Source organism: Myotis davidii, unplaced genomic scaffold, assembly GCF_000327345.1.
Source record: "Myotis davidii unplaced genomic scaffold, ASM32734v1 scaffold547, whole genome shotgun sequence".
Classification (NCBI taxonomy): domain Eukaryota; kingdom Metazoa; phylum Chordata; class Mammalia; order Chiroptera; family Vespertilionidae; genus Myotis; species Myotis davidii.
This window is the reverse complement of record NW_006298266.1, coordinates 276,348-298,826: the sequence shown is the minus strand read 5'-3', so window position 1 is coordinate 298,826 and position 22,479 is coordinate 276,348. Positions and strand designations below refer to the sequence as shown.

Here is a 22,479-nt window from a genome sequence, read left to right as displayed (position 1 = left end):
GGGGTTGGGGCTTTGTACTCTGTCACACACAGAGCAGGGCCGATCAGTGGGTTGAGGAGCTCCCCTCTGTCACACACAGAGCAGGGCCGATCAGGGGGGTGAGGAGCTCCCCCCTGTCACTTCCAGGCTGCCAGAGTGATGTCTGACTGCCAGCTTAGGCCCAATCCCCCAAGGAACGGGCCTGAGCCAGCAGGTGGTCATCCCCTGAGGGGTTCCAGACTGTGAGAGGGCACAGGCCAGGCTGAGGGACACCCCTCCCCCCCTCAGTGTACAAATTTTTGTGCACCAGGCCTCTAGTATTTTGATAAAATTGATAATTTTGTTTAAGGTATTATTTTCTGCACTTTTTTCTTGGCCTGGTCATAATTCAAGAAAGATGTTATATATTTCTTTAAGTTAAAATATATTTTATTCTTTTCCATTCTGTGTAATTACACATTATATATAAAACATGCACATATTTTACATGTACGTTATTTCCAATGGGTTGAACATCTTTTAATTTGTTCTGAGAATTAGGTATGTGTTTGTAATTTCTACCTTTTTAAATTCAGAGGGAAATAATGACTGCTAATTTCACATGTTATACATAGTTTGCTTTCTCATCTTTTAGTTCTCTAAACAAATTAAAATCATATTTTATATATTACTTTTTAATTTTTTCCTTAGTACAATGTGAACATTTCCTCATGTAATTAAATAATTATTAAAAAATATTTTTAAAGGCTCCCATAGTATTATAAAGATCTTTTATAGACTTAAAAAAATTCTCTTCTGAGGATATGGTTTTTTTTTGTTTGTTTGTTTTTGGTTAATCCTCACCTGAGGGTATTTTTTCCATTGAGTTTTTTAAGGAGAGTGGAAGAGAGAGGGAAAGACAGAGAGAAGCATCAATGTGAGAGAAACACATTGATTGGTTGCCTCCTGCACGAGCCCCAACCAGGGCCCTGGCCAGGAAGGATCCTGCAACCAAGGTACATGCTCTTGACCAGAATCAAACCCAGGACCCTTTGGTCCGCAGGCCGACGCTCGCCACTGAGCCAAACCAGCTAGGGCTGAGGATAAGTTTTTCATCTTTTGAAAGAGAGAAACAGCGATATGAGAAAGAAACATTGATCAATTTCTTCCCATACACACCTTGATTGGGGATCAAACCCACAACCTAGGTATGCGCCCTGACCGGAATCAAACCTGCAACCTTTTGGTGTATGGGATGATGCCCCAATTGAGGCATCCTTCCAGGGCTTTTATAGACTATTTAATGAGAGCAATTTTCGTTGACTATTTAAATTGTCTTACTTGTACCTTTCATTTAAATTTTATGTATTTAAATTTTTAAAATGTATTTTTATTTATTTCAGAGAGAAAAGAAAAGGGAGAGAGAGGTAGAAATGTCAATGATGAGAGAGAATCATTGATCGGCTGCCTCCTGCACGCCCCTACTGGGAATCAAGTCGAAACCTGGGCATGTGCCCTTGACCGAAATTGAACCCAGGACCTTTGAGTTTGCAGGCTGATGCTCTATCCGCTGAGCCAAACCAGTTAGGGCTGTATTTAAAATTTTTAATGTATTTATTGATTTGAGAGAAAGAGAAATATCGATTTGTTGTTCCACTTATTTATGCATTCACTGGTTGATTCTTATATGTGCCCTAAGGATCAAACCACAATCTTGGTTTATTGGAGGATGCTGTAACCAACTGAGCTACTTGGCCAGCTTATGTATTTTTAAAAACACACGTGGCATGAAATTCAAAGAGAACAAAAGGGCTTAGTCTGTCTCTGTTAATCAGTCTTCCTTCCCCCTGAACCAATTAGAGTTACTAGTTTGTTGTGTTTCTTTTCGGGGCTCCCTCTCCCCTTTCCTTTCTCCGCCTCCTCCTCCAACCCCAACACCAACATCACCACCAGTCATCACACATGTACTTTTTCCTTTTTCACACAAATAACCATCAGCATCTTACTTTTTCCTCCACTCAATATACCATGGAGGTGATTCACATCAGTATATAAAAAAATCTTACTAGTTTTAAGACTACACAGTGTTCTGATCTATAGATGTTTCATAATTTAAGCAGACTATTAATTTAAGTTGTTACAATACTTAAAATTAAAGCTATATTTATTGATATTTGTTCCTTGTTTTTAAAGGATAGGTCTCTAGATTGTATTCTTTCGTTTGCTCCCTTTCTTTGACATGTGGTTTTGCTTTTCTTAGTGAGGAATGCATCAGGCTGATGACTGCCCCTGTCTTGTAGGAATTATGAGCCCCTTTAAAGGAATGATGAGCTCACTTCCTTATGGGAGGGCAGTAGGCACTGAAGTTGGTATTGAAGGAATACCTGAGATTGAAGATTCTAATAGTGCAAATTGTTTTAAATGTGAAATACAATAACATAAGAAATGCCTAACACATGAAAGTAGTACTTAGAGGATTATAAAATGAACACCTGTGTGACCCGGTCCAGATCAAGAAATAGAGCATTGTCTACACCTCTGGGGCCTTTTTAATTTACAATTCCTTCCACGCCCTCTGTGGTGGCCACTTTCCTGATCATGATGGTATTCATGTTGTCTTCATAACTGTATAACCTATGTATTCTTAAGCAATGTAGTAAAATTGTGCTTATTTTTGGAACTCTCCCCTAATGTTTTTAGATATCAGAAATTTTGTACCCCAAGAGCAGCCCTGAAGAGGAAGAGCCATAGAGGGTATGTGGGAAGTGAAGAGGCAAGGATTCTACACATCTTGTCTTAGTGAAGTTTGGGGAACTTCAGCCTTACTATTATTAGGTGAATTTGAGATCTTTTTTGTACCAGGTGATGGAGCTATATCTTCACTGTTGCTAGGATTCCAGAACTAGCTCTGTGTTTGTTTCTTTGAAGTGCTGCTTCCTAAGCACTTACTTGCTGTGACCAGCGCATAGTCCTGCCTGGAGGTCTCCTTATATGCCCATTCTGTTTCTACTCATGTTCCTCTGCTGGACGTTTTTAACTGTGTGTTTGTTCTTTTTTTTTTTTTTAAATTAAATCTTTATTGTTCAGATTATTACATTTGTTCCTCCCCCCCATGTGTGTTCGTTCTTAAGAGCCCTAAAATTCTGCTCTTATTTTTTCTTTCCAAATCTGTAAAAGCTTTGGAGTTTAATTTAGGCTTTATTCATAAACTAGTGAATTCATGCACATTGAAAGGAAATTAATTAGAAGAAATATTTTAATATTGCTATTCGCTCTTTCTCTATAATAGAAGTGTCAGAGATGAAAGAAATTTAGTAAAATGTACATGAAAGTAGTATATAAGTTGATTAATAAAAACAATAACAATATGATATAACAACGAATATTTTCCATGAAATTTCTACTGTCAGAATCTTTGTTTATCATTAATTTTTAAAATATGCCAGGTATTCTGGAAAATTCATATCATTTGAACAAACTTTGCCTTTGCTACAACATGGAGTAAATTTTCCATCAGATGGTTTTTCATCGGAGAAGTTTAGGGATAGGCACAATGGACATGTAACAGTCATTCCACCACAACTGTGTTCAATAATTGCACCCTCATTTACCTCATTTTCGCTATGAAAGCAGTTCCTACCAGTATTGGTCGTACTTGTCGATGACTGTTCTTCAGACATACTCTTTTGATGATGTCACTTTCTTTCAGCCTCAGAGGGTACGTTGTGCCAATAGCTGGTCTTCAGATACACTCTGTTGACGACGCAGGCTTCTTTCGGCTTCAGAGATACGTTGTGGCAATAGTTGGTTTTCAGACATATTCTGTTGACAATTTCGGTTCCAGAATGTCAACAAAAACGTGATGTCTATACCTGGCACCCACAGCCACTGTTTGCAGGCTGGGATGGGCTGTGGCCTGCATTTTGCATCATGGAGTCTCTGCGGCATCAGCTGTGATTTGGTGGTCTGTTGTTCTGGGGTGGTGGTGGGGCCTTTGTCCCACCTGGGGGAAGCCTAGTGTTGCTTTGTCAGTGCCAGGTACACAGTGCCATTTCTCTGTGAGTGACATGGCACCTCCTGCATTGAGCATCTGCCTCCTGGTGGTCAGTGTGCATCATAGCAACCGGTTGGACAGTGGGAAGGACACAGCATATTAGCCTTTTATATATATGTATATATAGACTAGACACCCAGTGCATGAATTTGTGCATGGGTGGGGTCCCTCTGGGTGGCCTGCAGGGATCAGGCTGAAACCTGCAGTCCAACGCCTCCTGCAGCTCCTACCTGCCGCTCCCGCTCATCCCGGACCCACTGTGACTGCCACAGGCTCACGCCCAATCAGTCCTGTTCAGGAGAGGCTCGCACTGTCACAGCAGCGCTCGCCAGCCATGAGCCTGGCACCTGGTGCCCTTCCAAGGGGAGTGGTGTGCAGGATTGGGTTGAAACCAGTTCTACTACATCCTCCGAGGGGTCCCAGATTGTGAGAGGGTGCAGGCCAGGCTGAGGGACCCCCCTAGTGGTCAGTGCACATTATAGTGAGCAGTTGAGCAGCCTTTGCTTATCATTAGCATATTATACTTTAATTGGTTGTTTGGTTGTTCTGCCATTTGGTCTATTTGCATATTACCCTTTTATTATATAGGGTGCTTGTTCCTCTTTCCCATTTAGGGACCTTGGACACTTGAGCAAATTGACGTTTTTTCTTTTTTGTGTCAACTATTTTGGATTTTCTATAAACATAAGCAGAAATGGTATTACGGCATATAGATCATGCCTGATTTGAAAAAACACACAAAAATTATTTTATATAAGAAGACCATAGAAATAATTTCTAGTTAACTTTGGTAGTTGAGTTATTTTCAAAATTTGTGATGCTACTTACATCACCACCTAATATACATATGAATATATGTATGTGTGCTAAAATTTCACTATGTACAGTTATTCTGATATTATTTATTCTGTTCTAATTTCATTAAAAATAAGTGGTGATTGGGGACCCATTAAATTGTCTGCAGGATTCTTCAGTAGGCCACAGCTTGCAGTTGAAAAGGTGCCACAATTTTCTAGAGGGAAGAGGTTGGCTTCAAGGGATTAAACTGAGTGTGGCTTAGTGGTTGATTGTCAACCTATGAACCAGGAGGTCACAGTTTGATTCCCAGTCAGGGCACATGCTTGGGTTGCAGGTTCGATCCCCAGTAGGGGGCGTGCAGGAGGCAGCTGATCCATGATTTGCTCTCATCATGGATGTTTCTCTCTCCCCGCTCCCTTCCTCTCTGAAATCAATCAATCCTATCTATCTATCTATCTATCTATCAATGGTTTTAAAAATAAACTGAGGCAAACTAGAGTCATGGTGTGCTTAAGAGCTTGGACTTTGGAGAAGGATGGACTTGGGCTCATCTCTTGGCTCTGCTACTTACCAGTCACAAGCTAGTAGGCATTCTAGAGCTTAAGCCTTTTATAAAATGGGAATGACACTTCCTGCCTTGGGGTTTTGAGGATTAAATAGAAGAATGTATGGCTATAAGGTAAGCATTAATACAGAACCCACTGTTTTTTTGCCACTATTACTTGTATCATGGCAAATTGGAGTTTCTCTGACTTGAGCCCAGTGGTCTTTATACAGGTTGCAGAATCTACTAGGACAGGAGTTATGGGACAGTGTTAAGTAGCAGAACAAGTGGATGGGAATTGTTTAGTTGATTTGCTGAGCCTTTGGGATCAGGTCAGGTGACTGCTGGAATGTATGCTCACAAATTCTAATAGTTCTTTATAGGAGTGGGAGCTGTATGAAGGTGTCAGGCAGTTACAGTGCCTTCAGTGCAGAAGAGTTGGACTGCTATGCTTGTTCATGGGTGGGAGGTTGAAGCTAAAGAGTGTGTGTGTATGTGTGTGTGTCTGTGTGTCAGATCAACTCAGCGGAAGACTAGAAGACATATTCTGAGTTTTCATTCTATCTCCTTTCATATTTCACATTTAAAATAATTTCCTTCCCTTCTACCCCCTTTTCTAAAGAATGACCAGCTTTATATTTTAGATAACAGTCTGTTCTTAAAAGGAATTGAAGCCAATTTGAATGTTAAAATTTAAATAAGAAAATTAAATTTATATGAAGTCCTAATATGAAGAGAAACCCATTTATTAACATTTAGTGTTTTCCCTTCCAGTTTTTTCTCATGCATTTAAAAAAAGGTGGCAGTAATACTGAACATCAGGCACCTTTATAATGAAATTAAAAGTTGAACTGGCTAGATAGCTCTAGATCAGTAAGATGTAGAGGAAGGGAGAAGGGGCAGTGTTGAATGGGAGAGATAGTAACATTGATTTAATCTGTCCTCTTAGGTGCTCTGTAAGAAGTAAAAATTTGACAGTAAAACTTCCCTCTTTACTGCTCTTCTCCCTTATTAGGCATGTGCTCCTGAGGTCAGAAGAACAGATCTTATGGTTGTTGTGCTTCTAAAATTAGTATCTCCGTTAGATTGCTGGTAGAGTTTCTATTTTTTTTTTTTTTTTGTGGAATATGAAAGCTGAACTGTTTCTAATAGTTCTGTTAACCATATATTTGCTAGTCAGTGCTTTTCAACTGCTCAGGTTCTCCACCAGTGAACCCTCTCAGGTCCTGAGAAAAACCCAAGTAGCCTATCCTCCATGGCAGAACCTGAATGGGCAGTGCTGCCTGGAAAGGATGACTTAACATGAGTCTATTATGTTTTCTCTTTTTCCCACAGATTTTGAAGCCAGCTTCATAAGGCTTTTGGACAAAATAACAAATGGTTCTCGAATTGAAATAAACCAAACAGGTAAGCTCCTTTTCTTCCTGTTCGGGAAAGCATCTACATATGCACGACTTAATCATTCTTCTGTTTCTCACTCCATTTGATGGTATACATTTTATATTCAGATGGAAACATCCAGTTTCCTGTCTGTGATACAGTTGTTTGGAGATATGTGTGAATTCTGCCAATTTAAGGGGCATACACTTGATTTAAGGAAGTTAGAAGACTGAAAATTTTAGATCAACAAAAAGCATCTTCTCTTTTTTCAACAGTAAATATTTTATACCTACCACTTATTAACTTACAACTTTTCAAAGTCCATTTACTTATATTATCACAACAAAATCTTACCACAAACTCTAGGAGGTAGTTGTATGTGCTGAATTTTATTTTTTTATTTTGCTTTTAAGATTAGTTTAAATAAGTATATGCAAAAATTGTGAAAGCCCCTTCAGCTGTTTCCGTTCCATTCCCTCCCCAGGTGCAGCCATGGTGGGGAGGGCGGCGTGCCCTTCTCTTCTTCCTCTATATGCATTTGCTTATAAGGGTACCTCTGTATCTTAGATGAACGATTTTCAACCAGTGTGCTGCAATAATTTTTAAAAAGATGCAATACCTGACTATTTTGTCAGGGGCACTGACCTCTTTTCCCTTAGATGGTCAGATAAAAAAATATGATAATAGCCAACACAATATCTGTCCAGTGTGAATGAGTCAGAGTTATACCTAATTTTTTTTGGGGGGGGGGTCAGGTCAGCAAAAAAAATTTACTATATCTTTTGGTGTGCCATAGAATCTTAATAATTGGTGAGATGAGGACGGTTGAAAATAGCTGTCTTAGATCATCAACAGGGTTGTGCTCTTGATATGAACAACCAGCTTTTTTTCTTCACTAGCACAGATGTCACAGGTTAATCTCAATTATTTCAGTAGGCCTCATATAGTATTCCATTGTTGGATGCATGATCATTTATTTCAGTTTGTTTCTAGATACTTTTTGTTTGTTTGCTATTAGAAACACTTTTACTAGTATATACATTGTATAGGAAGCAAACATCTTTGCCAGGTTCCATGAACGGATTATGTACCTTTCTGTACATGTGCAACAGAGGAAACTCTGAACTTGTTGACTCTTTTTTTTCTAATCCTCACCTGAGGATATGTTTATTGATTTTAGAGAGAGGAAGGGAGAAAGAGAGAGAAACATCTATTCCTTGCCTCTCCTACAAACCCTAACCAGGATCGAACCTGTAAACCCAGGTATGTGCCCTGACTGGAAATCAAACCCGAAGCCCTTTGGTGTTCGGGGCAACGCTCCAACCAAGTGAGCCACACCAGCCAGGGCCCACATGTTGTTTCTTTTAAGAAAGAAGACAAGCTTGGCTTAAAAAGTGGCCTGGCACCGCAGGAAATTTGTTGCAGAGAACAGGTTTTAGGTATGCGGCTTCAGATGCCCTTGGCAAGCTATGGTTCTATTAGTCTTCCTTGGCTTGTTTACTTTGAAATTCCTGGAGATTTTTTCAGCAGTTTATATTGGTGATTCAGAGGGCAGGTAATTAATATATTTTCTAGTCACTTCTACAGCTTAGGTTGGGAAGTAGATATTTACATGATCCTGCTATCCTTGTATCACTCTCCCATACCCACCTCCACCCCAGGGTAGAATACTTCATTCTGATGACCTGGTCAATTTCTTATTTGGTTAATTTGCAGGCATAGGCAGATTTGCAGTGCAGTGTTTAATGGTTATATAGCTTTTTTTTTAAAAAGGCTTTTTGTACTAGAGGATTAGTTTTGTGACTCAAGAATAGTGTTTAGAATAACTGATGTAGAATCTTACCCTTTGAGAAGTGTGGGAGGAATATGATTCTGATTTTGATCGATTCTGATTGTTGGTATTTTGGTTTTTAATATAGTAAGACCTAAATTTATTCTATGAAACTCACAAGAGCTGCTTGCCTTTGAAGTGACTGAACAAATCTCCGTCCCCTGTTGCTAAATTTGCTTATTGATAAATTGTGCCAGAAGACATTGCAAAACATTTGAGCGACAAAAAGACCTTGTTCACCCACTTATACCCCCAGATCATCTAGAGCAGCAGTTCTCAACCTGTGGGTTGCAACCCCTTTGGGGGTCGAACAACCCTTTCACAGGGGTCGCCTGAGACCATCGGAAAACACATATATAATTACATATTGTTTTTGTGATTAATCACTATGCTTTAATTATGTTCAATTTGTAACAATGAAAATACATCCTGCATATCAGATATTTACATTACGATTCATAACAGTAGCAAAATTACAGTGATGAAGTAGCAATGAAAATAATTTTATGGTTGGGGGTCACCACAACATGAGGAACTGTATTAAAGGGTCGCAGCATGAGGAAGGTTGAGAACCACTGATCTAGAGTATCTTATTTTGTTTTTCCTCTAATATGTTAATCTGGTAAGAAACTTTTTGAATGATACGAATATGTGAAAAAGTGGATAAAGATAATAAAGAGTTTCTAATAAAGCTAGTAAGTAAATTTAAATATTCTTATTTGTTTACTTTTATAATAGCTGCTATTAATGGAATTGCCATAAAGTACTTGCTTTTGTAGGCATCTTGTTTGGTGAGTGTGGTACATGGGAAATCTCATTTTAAGGGCCTAGAACAGTGATGGCGAACCTTTTGAGCTCGGCGTGTCAGCATTTTGAAAAACCCTAACTTAACTCTGGTGCCGTGTCACATATAGAAATTTTTTGATATTTGCAACCATAGTAAAACAAAGACTTATATTTTTGACATTTACTTTATATACTTAAATACCATTTAACAAAGAAAAATCAACCAAAAAAATGAGTTCGCGTGTAACCTCTGACACACGTGTCATAGGTTCGCCATCACTGGCCTAGAAGAAGCTGATTGCTGGTGTGATGGTTTCAGAGCATCGTTTATAAACACCCTTGTTCAGCAATGTCTGAGAATGTGCTGTTGGCAGACTTAAGATACCTGTTAGGATTTTTTCTCTCTGCCTTGCCATGACTTTGGCAATTCAGATGGCTTAGGGAGGGGCTTAATTTATTACTGTTTATTAAATTACACTCACAGTTTATTATTATTACAAGGGCTTGACAGTAATGAGTCAGCTTTTGGACTGAAGTGTGGGCTCTTAGGACTGGCATTTTAAACTCCCTTGGATGCCCATGTCAGACTTTCCCCTTGGGATTCATTGCCTGTGTTGATTTTGTGACACCGAGCGTTTGTTTTTTTTTCCCTGCTGAATGTGGCTCTCTTTCCTCTTATGTAAGGGACGACCTTGTATTACCAGCCTGGCCTCCTGTATGGTGGATCCGTGGAGCATGACTGCAGTGTCCTTCGTGGCATTGGCTATTACCTGGAGAGTCTTCTTTGCCTGGCTCCATTTATGAAGCACCCATTAAGGATAGTTCTTCGAGGAGTGACCAATGACCAGGTTGACCCCTCGGTGAGTAGTGAGGCCACACCATGGTGTGAATTTTGTTTCGTCTCTTGTCACAACGCAACTGTTGATAAACAAGTTCCTGATAAAGCACAGGTTTATTGTTGAGTGTATTTGTTTTGTTATTTACCTTGAGATTTAGAGATTAATCACTGCAGGACGCAGATGAACCAAGATTCATAATCAGTCAAATTCAGGAATGATTGTTACCATTCATCAAGGTGCCTTTCATTGTCGTGTCAAAGAACCTTCAGAACAGATGCTGGCAATCTCACCATGGTTGACCTGAAATATGGCTCTGTCGGCTGAAGTGTGTGGGAGTGAAACTTTCACAAGGTCATGTGATAGCTGAGGCTGGAAAGCAGCAGACCACAATTTTAGACAGAAAATATCTCCTTGGCATTGTTGCAGCACAGTCTTGACTTATTTAAACTTGAGGACATTCTCCTTCTGAGAAGAGTTTGCAGATTTAGGAAGAGGGCATAGGGACAGGGTCTGTATATGTGGGCTTTGATAGTTTAAGGGCACAGCAACCTTCTTAAGTGGGATAATTTTCCTGCGTGTATGGGGAAGATAGTTTAATATACAGGTGGAATTTTCATTGTGGCCACCACAAGTGTCAGTCCAGGATGGGTTTTTGGGGGGGCGATATATAGATGTGTGTGTGTGTGTGTGTGTGTGTGTGTGTATGTATTAGAGTAGTTCTTTCCAGACCTGCCTTAGACCTCTCATAGGGAGAGAAGGATCCTCACCTTTAGACGCTCTGCTGTCCAGAGGGTATCTTAATGCCTATGGCCACTATGCCAAGTCCTGACTGAGGACTCTTATCTTCACCTCTACAGACATGGAACCAAGACTGATGAAGGGTCAATAATATTAAAATAACTATGAGTGCCAGTTGCATACTGGAAATGTCAGGGGGAACACCTTGTAAAGTATATGCTGTACACCTGAAACTAATACAAAATAATGCTGAATGTAAAGTGTAATTGAAAATTTTTTTTTCAATCTGAAGACCAATGAAGGGGTGGCTTCTAAGGCAGAATATGAAGTATCTAGCTTCTCTAATCAGGGAAGACCAGTTAGGTGGTTCAGGGAGCTGCACAGTGGAGACGGCTGGTATTCACCTATGTGCTTTTAGAGTATAAACCTGGTTAATGTGTTCTCAGGCAGTAAAAGACTTATTTCCCAATTCTTGGGATTTGGGTACATAAACTCTTTTCCTAGAATCTTAGTACAGTGCATGATCTGAAATCATTAGCTGTAAAGGAATGCTGAATAAACTGTCTAGAATTTTAAACTAATTTCAAGGGATTGCTTTTTTTCTTATATTTTTCTGGAAGATTCTGGGAAGTGGGCCCTTCAATTGAAAGTGTTCCCAAGGGGAGCCCTCCACACTTCTAGGTGGAGGGTGGGGAAGGTGCCTTGAGTAATGGGAAAGGCCCTGAACGTACAGGAGACTTTGGCACTGTGTCCCAGTTTTGTATTCTTTCTATAATTGCTAATGATCTTAAAAGCTGTTATCACTGCCAATATTTTAAAAAGTTTTATATATTAACAGACAAAGGTTAGTTGATGAATTCCCCAGAAATAGTACATAACTCTTTTGTGCAGAACATATAAAAGAAATCTGTTTTCATATGCTACAGGACTGCTTTTGCTCCCTGCAAGACTAAAATGACCTTGGATAGTACTTGGCTCCAATCCAGGATAAAACAAATATACCTAATCTTGGATAAAGAGTAACTTCTTCAGCCTTCTTGGATGAAGAGTGGCTTCTTCATTTTGAGCTTTCTCTTCAGTATGTGGTTTCCCTATCAGCTCATGTCCACATTTGCTGTCTACACCAGGATGAATATAATGCGTTCTGCCCCTAGGGAACTTGTTCTCAAGGGGTGGACAGCTATGAACACATAGAGGGGAGGCCACAAGGCTGAGTACCTCTGGGCTCTGATAGAGGTACAAGCAAAGTGCTGAGGGCTCGGGAGGGTTTTCTAGAGGAAGGGAAGCCACAGAATCAGCTTGGTTTTCAGGAAGAGCACTGTGGAGGTGGAGAGAAGTACGAATTGGGGGTTTGTCAATTAGTTTGAACACATTAGAGATGGAAGCAGATAGGAAGGAACTGATATGAAGGACAGTGTGGAGGGGAGACTTCGTGATTTGACAGTTAATTAGAGATGGGATAGGAGGAAGTGTTCATAAAATAACTTCACATTTCTGTCCTGGTTGTCTTGAGGGATAGTGATGAGAAGGAGTTGAACACAGCGAAGAGGAAAATTGTGGTTGGTAGTTGGGTGATGTGCTTGATTGTGGTATGTTGGGAGGATATCCACATGTGTTTGTCCAGTTGGCAGTGGACATTACTGTCTGGAGCTTCAGTGATAGGTCATCAGTATCTTACCTACAGATAGTCAAATCCCTAGGAGACTGCGATTGACCAGCGCTGAGTGAGGTTGAACACCGGCGGCTTTCTGTCTGAGTTGATCCTTTGGCCTGTTTTTCCTTTGGCCTGCACAGCATGGTGGTGTGTGTATCTGAATTGCATGTTCATGTTTGGAACCAGATTTTACACTGTAGTAGGCTGATGCGGCTGCAATGATGGCAGCTCTTCCCCGACAGCCTCCCATTGAGCTGAGTAGTAGCTGCCCTCTTTGGAAAAGGCATGAGCCCTCCAGTTAGCTGGAGGTCTTAGCTGATCTTGTCATTCATTTACCTTCCCTTTCTGGCCTGTGTTGAGTATTAGAGGTTTTGCCTCATGGTCCCAGGGACCGAGACTAGAAGAGGAAGTGGATGTGTAAGGTGTGAGTAGGGGAAGAGGAGCTGCAGGCAGTGAGTGGAGGTAGAAGTGTTTGGAGAAGCCACGCAGGAGTTGAGTTTTGAGAAGCCAGGAGCTGATTGAGGATTGGGTAGGGAGACTCAGCAATGAGAAGTTTTATTGACCTTTGAGAGAGCAGTAACATTGATATGTAAGGACAGCCACAGGGTGAGGAATGAATAGGAAAGAGCACCATGGGAAGGAGATTCAGAAGGTTAGAGAGGATGATTCCTGAAGAGCTGAGTTTGGAAATTCAGAAGGTGAGATAGGGTGATTCCTAAAGAGCTGAGTTTGGAAATAGTTTTTTAAATGAGAGATTTGAGCTTGCTTGTAGGCTGAGGAGACGCGGCAATGGAGAAGGAAAGAATTAAAGGGGTTGGGGGACTTACTAAGGGTAACTCCTGCAGACATCCAGAGGGGATGAGCATCAAAAGCAGAAGTGGTGGGATGAGCCCCCTATAAATGGGTAGGACATTTTTCCCCTTCAGAGGCAAAAGGTTAGAAAATGGGGAGACATTTTGGGGAGAAGTAAAGTTCTAGGACGTCTCCTTTGAAGCTCAGTGATTTGGCACCGGAACCCCCAATAGGAATTATTGATGCTAGCATCCTGGTCAGAGGGTGAGTGAAGATCTTACTCTTTTTCATTACCGTTCTGGAAGGGAATGAAGTACAATAAAGTCTGCTGTATGTTGGGCACAGTTCTAGTACATGTAGCCATATTTATTTAATTCTGGTACAAACCCTGTGAGATGGGTGTTCCTGCCACTGTTTCAGACAAGGTAACTGAGAGCAGTTTCTTCCCTTCTAGTTGGCTTTGTATCTGATGACATTTCTACCTGTTGATTGATTGAGTGAACTTGTCAGACTGACTGACGCCTTTACCCTGAGGTGCCACTTGGATCAGAGTTTTCTTCCTAACCACTGAGTGACTGTTCAGTTTTCCTTAAGTAGAATGTGCAGCCCACCCCCACTCTACTGAAACTATGGTGCAGAGCCGGGGGAGACTGGAACATGTCCAGTCCAGCCCCTCATACACAGCAGGAAGCCAAGGCCCTGGGGAGGTGGGGAGGGTGCAGGTTTCACAGCTAGTAAGAGGCAGAGTGAGACTCAAGCCTACATGTGCTCTTCCAGCCCTCGTCCCACCACACGAGTTGCCTGCCTTTTGCATCAGATGGAGAGTGATTTAGGAGCCAGGACCACACCTGGAGTTATACTCAGGCTTCTGGCTGACCCTCAGAGTAAATCTGACTTCATCCTGTATGACTCCAGGTAGAGGGAGGATGAACCAGAAGGGCTGTTCTGCTTTCTTGCCTTTTCTGTCCCCAGGACGGCTGGTGGCTGCCTAGTTCCAGGGGGTTATTTGGGCAGAGTAATCCATATCCTTGTATTCCCTGTTTTTTCCAGAAAGCTGGCTTGGCCTTCTCCCCAGCTGCCCTTAGTACTAGCCTAGGCTGAATTCTCCTTGCTGCTGGCCATCCCAAATGTATGTCTTAAGTATTTGGGTGTATTTAACTTTAATATTTAGGTTGAAGTGAGCTAACTTTCAGTGAGTTTTCCTAGTAACTTCTCCTGTATCCCCTCATCCATTCTCTACATGATCCTAGGCTGCATAGGTCATTTCTACCTCAGGTTAATTTTCTGATAGCAGAATGTGTAGGTGGGGCCTATTCTCTGCTATAAAGACTTATTCGGAGTATCATTGTGTTGAGGCTTAGCATGTTGGAATGGGTAGCACCTTGAAGAAGGCTGACACCCTTGCCTTAGAGACAAGGAAATTAGACAGTTGTCTGAGACCATGCAGCTCACTCGAGGGAGAGCCTGAACCAGGACCAGCACTTTCCCCTACCCCCTCTGCTTGCGCTGCCTGCCCCCACTGCTCCTGATAAGGTCAGCTCCCAAGTGCTGAGGAACGGCCCTTTGCCCATTGGGAGCAAGGAAGGGAGTGACTTTCTTTCCCATGTTGCAGTTGAGTCAGCGTTCACTGACTTGTTAGATCAGCGCACTTTGAATGTCATCCTTATACTCTGAGGAAGCGTGAACAGGAAAGGACCCCAGGCCCCCTATGAGTTCTGAAGAGGGAGGAGATAGTAGTCATACTTGACACAGGCTTGCCATTAACTGTGCAGTTGTGGGTTTGTGCTGCTTCAGTAGTTTGAGGCAATCATTCCTCCACTGCCCTCACTTTCTTTTTTTTTTTTTTCTTAATATAGTTTATTGATTTTTTTACAGAGAGGAAGGGAGAGGGATAGAGAGTTGGAAACATCGATGAGAGAGAAACATTGATCAGCTGCTTCCTGCGGATTCCCTACTAGGGATGTACCCGCAACCAAGGTACATGCCCTTGACTGGAATCGAACCTGGGACCCTTGAGTCTGCAGGCTGACGCTCTGTCCACTGAGCCAAACTGGTTAGGGCTGCCCTCACTTTCATATAGAACCACAGCCTACCCTTTCACTGCCTGTGCGGTGGGCCTCAGCAAGACTCTTAAGTAGCTGTTGAGTACTTTTTTTGGTTTGCTTTGGCTTTGGCGTGCCACAAGCTTTAAAGATCAAACAACTGTGTTGGGAAAAGATTAATAAAGAATCTGATATTTTTTCTGTAGTATAAATACATAAAAGAATGAGCAGAGGTCAAGTTTGTTCTATATAAGCCTGACAGGTTCTCATGCTTTTTGCATGTGATGGTCATGATGATGACTTGTAAGGTAGGTGTAAGTCTCCATGTCAAAAATGAGGAAAGGGGCTCAGAGGAGCTAGTGGCTTATAAAATCTGTTTACTCGGGAGCAGAGTGGTCCCATGCCCTCAGTTGTAAGTCAGCATCCTCTTTCTTTTTCAATACTTTTTTTTTTTTATTGATTTCAGAGATGAAGGGAGAGGGAGAGAGTTAGAAACATCAATATTGAGAGAGAATCATTGATCTGCATGCCCCTTACTAGGGAATTGAGCCCACAACCCAGGCATATGCCCTTGACCGGAATCAAACCCGGGACCCTTCAGTCTGCAGGCCGATGCTCAATCCACTGAGCCAAACCAGCTAGGGCCAGCATCATCTTTCTTTACCAGACTACACATCATCTACCTGGTTGCTATGTCTCCACTTGGTTCATGGGCTGTTTCTTCTTCCCGTCTGCTCAAGGTTTAATGAAACTTTTTATTTTATTCTGAAATAATTCTACAGGTTGATGTTCTTAAGGCAACGGCCCTCCCTATTTTGAAACAGTTTGGAATTGATGGTGAATCACTTGAGCTAAAGGTAAGAATGAATTGTTGTCTGTATATATCTGTGTAAAACATTTCCTTACCAACTCATTGGAAGAGCTGTATGACGTGTGTGTGTGTGTGTGTGTGTGTGTGTGTGTATGTGTGTGATATTTGAAGTCAGCATTTATAAGACCGATAGGACATGCAAACGTGACAAACTTTGAGTTGAAAGGGACCCTTTAGTAATGACAATAATAGCCAACAGTTATATTGTACTTTCTTTGTGGTGGGCATTGTTGTAAACATTTTACAATTATTAATACTTTACTATTCATAAAAACTCCATTTGTGTCACTCAGCTAATAAGTAGTAGAGTTAGGATTCTAGCCATAATGCCTCTCTAATGTAGATCATCTAGATATAGTTTATGTTTTAACATCATAGTACAACATGTTGCTCACATTTTTATGATGAGGCTAGTGTGTACAAACCCACTTCTCTGCCAGTCGTATAAAAGTATAACACGTACAGCCCTAGTCGATTTGGCTCAGTGGATAGAGCATTGGCCTTCGATTTCGATCAAGGGCATATGCCTGGGTTGTGGGCTCAATCCCCAGTAGAGGGCGTGCAGGAGGCAGCCAATCAATGATCCTCTCTTATCATTGATGTTTATATCTCTCTCTCCCTTTTCCTTCCTCTCTGAAATCAATAAAAATATATTTTAAAAAGATAAAAGCATAACACATACAATTATGTATGAATCTCATGTTGTTTTGTTTACAAAACAAAAGCATACAAAATCCACTGTTAGCATTCTCAGTAAGAGGCCACCTTGAGTGATTGACCTGGAAATAAAATTAGAAAATGATTAGATACTACAACGGTAGAAAACCAGTGATGGTTATTGCTCACCAGTCAGGCATGTCCTATTCCACCATAGCTATGATCTTGAGGAACAAAAACAAAGTAATGAAAGCTATTAATGGGTCTCCTTCATTAAAAGCAACAAGACTAACACAAATTGGAGAAGGGCCTATATGAGACATGGAGAAACTTCTAATGACCTGGATTGAAGACCAGACACAGAAGTGTATCCCTCTCAGCACGATGACATGACAGTCACAGCCAAAATAAAAAGTTTGTTTGGGATGCTGAAAGAAGAGGCTGAACTCGATCACGATGTTGAATATACTGCTAGCTCTGGGTGGTTTAAAGGATTCAAGCATGGTTATTCATTACATAATGTGAAAGTGAGTGATGAGCCTGTGAGTGCTGATGTGAAGGGAGGTGAAGAATTTTGGGATACTCTAGACCAGCGGTTGCCAACCTTTAGGACCTCACGGACCACCGGTTGGTGACTGCTGCTCTAGATAAGCTGATGTGGAGGAAAATTACTTGTCAGAGCAAACTTTGAATATGGATGAAACCTCCTATTCTGGAAATAGATGCCTGAAAAGGCTTTCATCCATAAGAAGTCCAGGTCAATGCCAAGTTTCAAGGCTTTCAGAACAGGATAATATCTTGCTTGGAGGCATTGTTTCTGGCTACAAACTGAAACCCTTTGTTAGCTGGCCAGGGACAACCCAAAGGCCTTTAAGCATATCAGTAAGCACACACTACCAATATCCTACAGGTTTGGTGAGAAGTCATGGATCCAGCTGCTCTTCCAAGATGCCCTTTTTAATTACTGTCAGCGAAATGGAAAAGTACTTTTGGAGAATTATATACGTTTTAAGATTTTGCTTATTGTTGACAGTGCTCCTGGACATCCTCCTTTTATTGGTGATCTTTTTTTAAAAAAATATATTTTTATTGATTTTTTACAGAGAGGAAGGGAAAGGGATAGTTAGAAACATCGATGAGAGAGAAACATTGATCAACTGCCTCCTGCACACCTCCTACTGGGGATGTGCCCGCAACCAAGGTATAGGCACTTGACCGGAATCGAACCTGGGACCTTTCAGTCCGCTGGCTGATGCTCTATCCACTGAGCCAAACCGATCAGGGCTTATTGGTGATCTTTATCCCAATATCAAAGTTGTGTTTCTTCGCCCAAACACTACCTCTTTTATCAAGTCAATTGATCAAGGAGTTATAGTAGCTTTAAGACCTTCTATCTGAGGAGGACCTTTGCCTAAGCTATTCCTGCAACTGAGGAAGACACTGAAAAAACATTGGTACACTTCTGGGATTACAGTATCCATGACTGCATCAGGAACCTTACTTGGGTTTGGGGCGATGTCACCAAGAAGTATATGAGCCCTAGCTGGTTTGGCTCAGTGGATAGAGGGTCGGCCTGCAGACTTAGGGGTCACAGGTTTGATTCTGGTCAAGGGCATGTGCCTGGGTTGCTGGGTCAATCCCTAGTGGGGGGTATGCAGGAGGCAGCCGATCAATGATTCTCTCTCATCATTGATGTTTCTATCTTACTCTCCCTCGCCCTTCCTCTCTGAATTCAATAAAAATATATTAAAAAAAACCCACAAGTATATGAATGGCATCTGGAAGAAGACAATTAGTTTGTCCCTGACTTCAAAGGATTTTCCAAGGCTGAAGACATTGTATAAATTAACAGGGCTGTGGTTGAGATGGCAAACAACTTTAACCTGCGAGTGGATGAGGCTGACATTGAGGAACTCCTAGAGGTGGTTCCTGAGAAATTGACTAATGAAGAGTTGTTGAAACTGGGACAGGAATACGTAGCTGAAAAAGAGGCAAGAGAAAAGGAAACTGCAGGAGAAGGGAAAGAACATTCACAGTGAAGTGTTTAGCAGAAGCTTTTGAAGAACTCAAAAAGCTCCTTAAAAAGTTTGAAAACACGGACCCCCTCCTCAACACCAAAAGGTTTTCATTAATAGAGAGGAATTTTCATGATGCAAATCTGCTTACCAGCAAAAAATGATGAAAAGAGAAATACACCAAGAAAACCGCAGTGGACATAGTTCCTTAAGAAGAGCCTCAGGTAGGTCCTTCAGGAGTATTCCAGGGGAAGGCATAGTTAAAGGAGATGACAGCTCCATTTGTTATTACCTCTGACGACCTTTCAGTGGGACAAGGTGTGAAGTGGGAAGACAATGAATTTAATGATCCTAACCTTGAGTAGGCCAAGCTAATGTGTGTGTTTTTGTGTCTTAGTTTTTAACAAAAAAGTTAAAAAAATTTAAAAAATAGAAAAAGCTTCTAGAATAAGGATATAAAGAAAAATAATATTTTTGTACAGCTGGTATGCATGTTTGTGTTTTAAACTAAGTGTTATAAAAGAGTTGAAAATTTATAAAGTAAAAATGTTACAATAAGCCAAGTTTAATTTATTATTATTGAAAACACTTTTAAATAAATGTAATGTAGTCTAAATGTACAATGTTTAAAGTCTTCAGTAGTGCATAGTAATGTCCTAGACCTTCATGTTTGCTCACCACTCATTGATTCATTCAGAGCAACTTCCAGTGCTGTAAGCTCCATCTTTTATACTGCTTTTTTACTGTACCTTTTCTATGTTTAGATCTACAAATACTCAGCATTGTGTTATAGTTATCTACAGTATTCAGTACAGTAACATGATGTACAGTGCTGTAGCCTAGGAACAATAGGCTATATCATATAGTAGTCATACCATACAGGTTTGTGTGAGTATACTCTATGATGTTCGCACAGCGACCCAATCACCTAAAGGTGCATTTCTCAGAACGTATCCCCTATTGTTGCATGACTTTAATATATAGATTTGATAGATCAGTTAATTGCATAGGAGAAAAGGGTTAAGAAATGGGATTAACTCCTGAACCCTGCCAGTCCCTCATTAAGGATGAGGACCTGCCTGACTGTGAGATCTCTCTCCCTTCTAAGAAAGAGTCCCTTGGTGTAAACCTTACTGACTTGGGTGTCTGGGCCATCTACTCATTGCTTTATTCTTGCCTCTTCTTTCTCACCATGTGTGCAGATTGTGCGACGGGGAATGCCTCCTGGAGGAGGGGGTGAAGTGATCTTCTCCTGTCCCATAAGGAAGGTCCTGAAGCCCATTCAGCTCACAGATCCAGGAAAAATCAAACGTATCAGAGGAATGGCGTATCCTTTGCATTTGGTTCAGATTTCTTAATTATTTTCTTGCCTCACGAAGAGTGACTCACAACCAGTTTACTTCTTCCCAGAGTTATTTACATGTTAGACAACAATCATGGAAAAATCTTAACAGTGAAACTGTAATTGTTGTGTGGGTTATGATGCTTAATTAGCTGCCTCACCAGGACTAGATTGATTGATCCGTTCACTTTCTTTTTTTCATTAACACTTAAATGGCTCCCATGTATGTTATACTCTTCTGAGGGCTTTGGTTTGGGGGCCACCAGTGCACAGGCCATTTTGACTGAGCCTTATAGACTAGAACAGTGATGGCGAACCTTTTGAGCTCGGCGTGTCAGCATTTTTAAAAACCCTAACTTAACTCTGGTGCCGTGTCACATATAGAATTTTTTTGATATTTGCCACCATAGTAAAACAAAGACATATTTTTGATATTTATTTTATATATTTCAATGCCATTTAACAAAGAAAAATCAACCCAAAAAATGAGTTTGCGTGTCACCTCTGACATGCGTGTCATAGGTTCACCATCACTGGACTAGAGGCTTGTGAAGTGGAGCAAGGAAGGAAAAGAGCTTCAGGCAGAAAAGTGGGCCTGTATGGAGGTAACAGGTGCAAGATGGTTTTGGGGAGCGCCAAGCAATGTGGTGTGTCCCAAGTGCAGTAGGAGGTGGTACACAAAAGATGGGCAGGAGCCAGTGAAGGTGGAAGGCCATGCTGAGACCTTGTTCTTCATCCCAAAGTTAGCAGTTTTCTTCTGTAAAATGAATTTGCATATTAAGAGGATAATAGTGATGGTACCAAAGAACTTTTTGTTCATTATAGAAATTTTGGAAAGTACAAGTTAAAAAAGAAAATCACCTAATGACCAGCACTTATAGGCAAAGATGATGGAATTACTGTGCCCTAAAGAGAAACAGTGAGGACAAGGGATGCCTCTAGTTTATAGGATCCTAGAGGCAGGATGATCAGGACACAGTGATTACCTGGGTCTGTAATAGAGGAACAGGGAGTCGTGAGGATGATTTTGATGTTTCTCACTTAGGCATCTGGGTAGAGAGGTTTGTTCTGATAGTAGCTACAAACATTTGTGGTGATGTGTGGCGTTAGTTTTTTTGTTGTCTGCTTTGACTTTTAAATACTTTATATGGTAAAAATACAGCAAAAATATTTTTTGTTCAAAGAAGAAGAAAATATATTGCTCTGGTTGTGGTTCTAAGGATGATGTAAATAGTCTCTGGCTGCTTGATGATGTGACAGAGCTTGATGATGACTTCTTCCACGTGTGACTTCAGCTGCCCTCCCTTGTGCATTTCTGTTGGATCAAACACTCCCATGTTACCACTTGGCTTCATAACCAATATATATTCCAAGTGACAACAGGCAGGTTGAGAAAGGAGATGAACCAGTGCAGTGAAAGGAGCATTGTCATGCAGTGACACTGGTGTGGCCAGTCAGTTCTGGAATTACCCACTCACCACATTGTCTTCATGACGTGCTTAGCCAGCCACACCTTTCCACAGAACCTTGAGCCCCACAGAAGCAGGAGTCTTTCCTGCTTCTTCATCACTGTACCCAGTGCTAGCAGACACTGGTGACAGAGCCCCTGTGGGAAACTCCCCGCAGCCGCCTCACGCACGTGTTGTTCAGCTTTATTTTATGTTGGGGTTGAGGGTCCTTCAAGGTGGTTACAGAAAGACAAGTCTAGAAGAAGTTAGAAATGTAGGTCTGTAACTTGGGGCAAGGTGAGCGCTAGAAATGAACGATTTGAGTCAGCTACGCTGTGGAATCAGAGGGGAGGGCGGAACCCTGAGTTGCCACTAAGACTTGTAACACTAGGTAAGTCCTTCCAGGAAGGGAGACTGGGAAGTCAGAGATGAGAGGATAATGAAGAAGGTGCCTTAAAAAGCCCAGAGGAGTCAGCATTAGGATGGGGAATTAGCTGAGGAACGAACGCACAGCAGGCTGCCACCAAAGGAGGAGCTCTTTCCAGAAGGTGGTGGAGACCTTCCTCCACATGTAACCTCGCTTGTGTAATCAGCTCTGGGTTGTGGAGTGACTGGGAGGGAAATGGTGAAGTGTGGAGGCCACGCTTGCAAGAACCTTGACAGGAAAGAGAAGTAGAAAGAAAGATAAGGTGTTAACTTGATGAAGAGAGATTTGTTAAGATTTCCTCCT

The 22,479-nt window shown here is 41.3% G+C and overlaps 1 protein-coding gene across 5 annotated transcripts in view; it reads left to right on the top strand.

Annotated features, from left to right (window-relative positions):
* The window catches only part of RCL1 (RNA terminal phosphate cyclase-like 1), a 58,545-nt gene that overhangs the window by 11,144 nt on the left and 24,922 nt on the right, over positions 1–22,479 (top strand). For 2 of the 5 annotated variants that reach the window (XM_006773842.2, XM_015570526.1), the window contains exons 2-5: positions 6,690–6,761; positions 10,036–10,211; positions 16,199–16,273; positions 20,162–20,286. In XM_006773842.2, the coding sequence (XP_006773905.1) occupies positions 6,690–6,761; positions 10,036–10,211; positions 16,199–16,273; positions 20,162–20,286 (448 nt within the window). Of the gene's footprint in view, positions 1–2,658; positions 2,794–6,689; positions 6,762–10,035; positions 10,212–16,198; positions 16,274–19,184; positions 19,278–20,161; positions 20,287–22,479 lie in introns of those variants that run through there. The other 3 variants (XM_015570527.1, XM_015570528.1, XM_015570529.1) reach the window with 3 other exon arrangements.